The sequence below is a fragment of the Cicer arietinum genome, chromosome 7 (assembly GCF_000331145.2).
Source record: "Cicer arietinum cultivar CDC Frontier isolate Library 1 chromosome 7, Cicar.CDCFrontier_v2.0, whole genome shotgun sequence".
Lineage (NCBI taxonomy): Eukaryota > Viridiplantae > Streptophyta > Magnoliopsida > Fabales > Fabaceae > Cicer > Cicer arietinum.
The window spans coordinates 23344418-23350895 of NC_021166.2; the positions used below are offsets into that span (position 1 = coordinate 23344418).

The window sequence follows — 6478 nt, forward strand, 5'->3', positions numbered from 1 at the left end:
TGTGTTGTTGCAATCTAAACATCCCATTGCGTATTTTAGCAAGGCTTTTGAATCATCTAGGCTATCTAAATCGGCCTATGATAAGGAGTTAATGGCTTTGGTGTTAGCTATTCAACATTGGAGACATTATTTGTTAGGAAGGCGGTTTGTGGTTTATTCTGATCAAAAGAGCCTAAAACACTTGTTACAGCAACATATTACCACAACAAATCAACAGGAATGGATGGCTAAGTTGCTGGGTTTTGACTTTGAGGTGGTATATAAGGCGGGAGTGGAGAATAAGGTGGCTGATGCTTTATCTAGACAACATGAGGATGTTGAAATTCATGCTCTTAAATCCTATCCTATTTGGCAGCAGAGCAGCCAATTGCAACAAGAGGTATTGAAGGATCCCTGGCTTAAAAGCATTGTGGAGGCTATTCAAAAGGACGTTACTGCCAAACCTGGGTTTTCCTTAAAAGGTGGCATCTTATTCTACAAAAATAGGTTAGATATACCGGCTAACTCACCACTTATTGAAGATCTACTTAAGGATTTTCTTTCTTCCCCTAGTGGGGGTCACTCCGGCTACCTACGCACTTATAGGAGAATGGCAGGCACTTTATATTGGCAAGGGATGATGAAAAGGGTGCAAGATTTTGTGAAAGCTTGTGACACTTGTCAACGTCAAAAATATGCCGCGACTACGCCTAGTGGGTTACTACAGCCGCTACCTATTCCAGTTTTGGTGTGGAGTGAGATATCTATGGATTTCATTACTTGTTTGCCCAAAAGTAATGGATTTGAAGCTATTTTGGTGGTGGTGGATCGTCTCTCCAAGTATAGTCATTTCATTCCTCTTAAACATCCATTTACTGCTCGCTCCATTGCTGCTATTTTTGTGAAGGAGGTGGTTAGACTGCATGGAATTCCGGAGTCAATTCTTAGTGATCGTGATCCCTTGTTTGTGAGTATTTTTTGGAAAGAGTTGTTCAAGCTAGTAGGTACGGTGCTTAAAATGTCTTCGGCATACCATCCCCAAACTGATGGCCAAACAGAAGTGATTAATCGCTGTTTAGAGGCCTATCTACGTTGTTTTATTGCAGATCAACCTAAGTCATGGGCACATTGGATTCCGTGGGCAGAACTATGGTACAATACCACATTCCATGTTTCCACAGGGTTTACCCCTTTTGAGGTGGTGTATGGCAGGAGACCTCCAGTATTGGTGCATTTTTTGGAGGGAGAAACCAGAGTAGAAGCTGTAGCCCAGGAGTTAAGAGACAGGGATGAAGCTTTGCGTCAATTGAAAGCTAATTTACTCAAAGCTCAAGAGTACATGAAATACCAAGCTGATAAAAAACGCAAGGCAGTTCAATTTGAGATTGGTGATTGGGTTTTCCTCAAATTACGTCCCCATCGACAGCAATCGGTGGTGCATAGAATTCATCAAAAATTGGCTCCCAGATTTTTTGGTCCTTATCAAGTCATTAAGAAGATAGGGCAGGTTGCTTACAAGCTACAGTTACCAGCAACATCTAAAATACATCCTACTTTTCATGTGGGGCCTAAGCAATGGCAAGTATATGTGAGAAAGAATAAGAAAGGGGATGCAGAAAAATAATGATTGCCTAGCTGGCATAGGGAGTTAATATTCCACTAATAAATAGGAATTAATATTCCACTAAAAAGGGGAGTGTGTGCAGAGATAGCTGGATGGTTTTTTCATTTTTCAGTTACACCTTATAGGTTGGGCAGTAAGAGAATTGTTTTCTCTAACTGAGGAGCATTAGCTCTGGAATCATTTTCTGTTTTCTTATCAATTAATACAATAATTCTTTTCATCTAATTCTATCTTATCTCTGCTCTATCACATACTTAGCAAGATTAGTTCATGGATATGTGTCACTACTTAATTTTGTGTGTTTTTGCAAGCTTCATGTTCTGTTCTACTCTTTTGCAGCCAGGAAAGATCATACCTTGTGCTCATTGTAGAATGGGAACCATTGGAAAATTGTTACATCAAAAGCAACATGGGAATGCAAACGTGAATGTTAAGAAGAAAGATTGGGCGCATGTTGAAAATGCGCGTGTGCAGTAAGAAATATCTTACTGTGTTGAAATGGCAGAGTTAACAAGTGTTGATGTGTTGCTTCTACTGTTAAATCTGCAGTGGATATTCAAACATCGGGTGATCTAATGACTCTTACTGCTGCTGCTACAATAGGTACTTGCTTTATCTTTCTACGCTTGCATGTTATAAGATTAGTAATCGAATAGTATTAAACTATATACTACCAACACTTTAGATTGAAGACGTATTCGATGTTTGACATGTTTTAGTGTCCAACACATATTGTTAACATGTTTGTTTCAAAGTCGTGTCGGAGTCCATGTCTGTGTCTGTGCTTCACAGGTAAGGAATGATGGTTTGGTCCAATGAATGCATCAATAAGTCCCTATGATAAAGGAATAGCATAAACACATTGGCCTCCTGCTTATTGCTTATGAGGATCAAATTTGTGAAAACCATTCTCCACGTGTGGGAGATTTGTTGCAGCTTACATAAAAAGGTAATAAGGAAATCGCAACATTGTATTTGATTTGATTTGGTTATATGGTTGATGTACTTGATTTCAGGTGCATTGAGATGGAAACATGTGTCTGTTTACATCAACAAGAAACATCAAGTACTCTATAATTCATACCTAAAATTAAATTATATTTTTGTATCTTTCAATGGAATTAGTTAATAAAAATAAATTAGAAATTTAAATTTAATTCACTGATATTAATAATTTAGAATTACAATTATTAGGGAGATAAAATAAATTTAATTTAATAAATAATAATAGGTTTTAGTGATAGACAATATTGATAGACAATATTGTAGGAGTAGATTAATTCTTTATTTATATTTTTCTAGGTTTTAGTGACAGACAATACTGTTGAAATAGACTAATTCTTTTTTTTAAATCTAGGTTTTAGTGACAGTCATTATTGTAGGTAGAAATAAAAAACATGTAGTGACAATCCGCAGAACATATAGTGACAGTTCTCAAAGTGTAGCAGCCCCCTTAAAATTGACATTAAATTTGAGTGTCACTCAAAGTATTATTGATCTTTACCTACAGTTTTTAATTTTTAGAGACAATACCGTTGGAAAAGACCAATTCTTTATTTTTTTTAATCTAGGTTTTAGTGACAGTCATTATTGTAGGTAGAAATAAAAAACATGTAGTGACAATCCGCAGAACATGTAGTGACAGTTCTAAAAGTGTAGCAGTACGCCCCCTTAAAGTTGACACTAAATTTGAGTGGCACTCAAAGTATTATTGATCTTTACCTACAGTTTTTAACTTTTAGTGACACATTTTGTGTGTCACGATACGTCAATTTTTTTTGTAGTGTGGGAGTTTTATATTGACCGTATATTAAAATTAAACTTTATATTATTATTATTATTACTATTATTATTATTATTATTATTATTATTATTATTATTATTATTTATCTCTTGGATTTGGTAGGAAATAAACTCCATATCTATCTTGTGGTGTCATCATGGATGCATGATATATATTAGATGACATATGTCATTTTGTTTTAGATTATTATAAAGTGAATGATATATTTAATTTTAAGTTTTATTTTTATTCAATATGAGACGTAAGTTTTTTTCCCAATAGTTGCTTCATAATTTCATAATCTGTATTTTGGTTCTTTTCTAAATAGTTAGAATAATTGACACACCTAATAATTGCCAATAAAATGATGAAACATTCAATTTTTCTTTTCTTCCAATAAAACCTTTTGAATTAACATTGGAATTTGACAAACATATTCATGAATCTGGATTTGATACATTCAATAACACACATTAATGCAGTTAAGTTGAGATCGGATGGTCAAGATCTCAAGCACACACTTATAACTAGCAATATCCCATTTTTCAAATTAACCAGAACTGCCATAGAGGACATAATTTATTAAGGCAACAAACTAGCAAAGATATATAGGACCATATCCCACAAACTTACCACCCCATTTATATCAAATGAGAAATGGTACAATACATATCACCTCATTATTTCATAATAATTAAGACACTAGAGTTACACTATAAGAAAAACTTAAATTAACGAGAAAAATTTAGAGAGAAAAAATGTGAATTCTTTTCTAAATCCGTCACTAAATTTAACGACGAAGGACATAGAAAATAATTTCATTTTTTCATAACTAATTTTCAATGCTAATTTTATTTTTTTCCAATAGTAAATTAGTGATACTTCCCTTCATATGCATGCAACTTTTATGCATTTAGAATATACTCATCAACCTTAAGAAAGGTATTGACAGCAAATTCCTTGATGATTTCTGGCTCAGGAACCTCTTGGCTATCTTTTTCATACTCAGAGGACCATTTGACCAAGCTTCCATCACCCTTAGGTGTTACACTGAGATGTGACTTCAATTGCTTGAAGTACTTGAGGAGGTCCCCATCAATCACACTATAAGTTAATGTCCTCTTTGAATCATCAATATCATCAATCTTCTCTTTGTTTATTTTCACAAATGGTGACCCTGAAAATATCCACATGATGAGAATAGTTCAAAATGCAAAAACAACATAATATCTTGTTTCATTCATGATTTTCATTTTACAAAGGAGATTCTATGACCTAGGCCTTGTTTGAATTGAGTTATTTGAGGTTATCTCTATATATATTTGCAAAATTATTTTTTAAAAATTACAAAAATTGCTTATAATATATTTATAAGTTATTTTATATTTATTTTCATAAATTCTTCGAAATAATTTACTAAAATAACATATATTTTATTTTATATATTTTATAATAGAAATAGTTTATATATTAACACGTTATATGATATAAGTATTTAAAAAATGAGGGACACAAATTAATGAGATATTTTTTTAGTCTCAATCTATCCATGTGCTTGCTCTCACTTAAGCTAAGGCTTTTTAGCATTCCACGACTAATTTTCATCTAATCATATATTTCCAATTACCAAAAAAGTGTTAGGATAGTTAGATCCAAAGAAATAAAACTCCACTCTAAAAATTTAACCTCCACAACAGTTGTACGGTGGAGTAAATATGAGAACCATTAGATCCAAAGAAATAAAGCTTCTCTCTCTAAATCTAAAAGTGTTCACAATTATTACACCGTGTAGCTGCTAAAGAAATAAAGCTACCTCTTCTAAATATATAAGTGTCCACATCTATTATACTATAACTTTTATAGAAGATCCATATGTACAAACTTAAATTCTCTATATAAAGTGTTCAATGCAACAACTATGTAGATAGTTAGATCTAAACAAATAAAACTTATTTCTCTAAATCTAACACTGTGCATAGCTATTGCACTGTGCAACTATTATAGAAGATCCATATACCTTACAGAAACTTAAATTCTCTATAGAAGCTGTAGAATGCAATAGTTGTAAACATCGTTAGATCTAAAAATATAAAACTTCACACTCTAAATCTAAGTATATCTACAACTATTTCACTCTAAACCACACACATGTATGTGTAAGGATTAATTAGTAAATAATAGAATTAGCAATAAGATTCTCCCTATTTGGAAAGAAGAAAGTTTAAAACACCTTCACCAAAAGTTACTAGGCGAACAGAACCAACAGTGTTTCCATCACCTTCAAGAATCTCAATGCTTTTGTAATCATTTGGAAAAGCTTTAGGGAATATAGAAGCAGAGTCCTTGATAATACTCCAAAACTTGTCTGCATTAGACTTTACTTCAATTTCTACCTCAAGCTTTCCATTGGTAGCCATTGGTATCAATCACAAGTTAAAAGATAAAATCAAGATGAAAATTATGTATTGAATATTTTATGTTATGTCAACCAAAGTTGAGAATCACATATATATAGAGAAAACAGGTTCAGCACAGAAGGATATAATTTAATTCTTGTGGAGGTTGTTCATCTACCACTATGAAGAAATTTTATGAAGTTTCAACCTCTCATGTGCTAGAATGAAATTTGGGTCCCAAAGGAGTAACATTCTTGAGACAGGAATTTATGAGACAAGAATTTATGAAATTTTTGTTTTTCCATTTAAGGTTTTAGAGGAATTTGAGCCTTAAAAATACAAATTACAAGTACTAGTTTGGCTTAAACAAGGAAGAATGATGTAGGAAATGTAGTATTTATTTATTTATTTTATGTTAAAAAAAAATTAAATTTCATCATAATTAATTCAAATGAGATGTTGAGTTTAATATTATATAAAAAGTACATCAAATAAATCATTACATTTTTACTACTTTCAATCACTCTAATTATTATAGATACTTTAATCTTAATATAATATTTTATTTTGGAAATTTATATAATTAATATCTTTTTTGAGGAAATTAGTTATTTTCTTAAACATAAATATTGTAGATTTTTTTCCACAAAAATTTTAATAAGATGAAAAAAGTAGTTGGTGGTACATTTAAGTAAT

General features: G+C 32.0%; 1 protein-coding gene across 1 annotated transcript; it reads right to left on the bottom strand.

Annotated features, from left to right (window-relative positions):
• Window positions 1–3754: 3754 nt before the first annotated feature.
• LOC101499631 (MLP-like protein 423) lies at window positions 3755–5877 on the bottom strand. Its single transcript, XM_004509799.4, has 2 exons — window positions 5617–5877; window positions 3755–4563 (listed from the first exon to the last, which is right to left on the bottom strand). The coding sequence occupies exons 1-2, from the start codon at window positions 5801–5803 to the stop codon at window positions 4292–4294; spliced, it is 459 nt and encodes a 152-aa protein (XP_004509856.1). The 5' UTR covers window positions 5804–5877; the 3' UTR covers window positions 3755–4291.
• Between the last annotated feature and the right edge of the window lie 601 nt (window positions 5878–6478).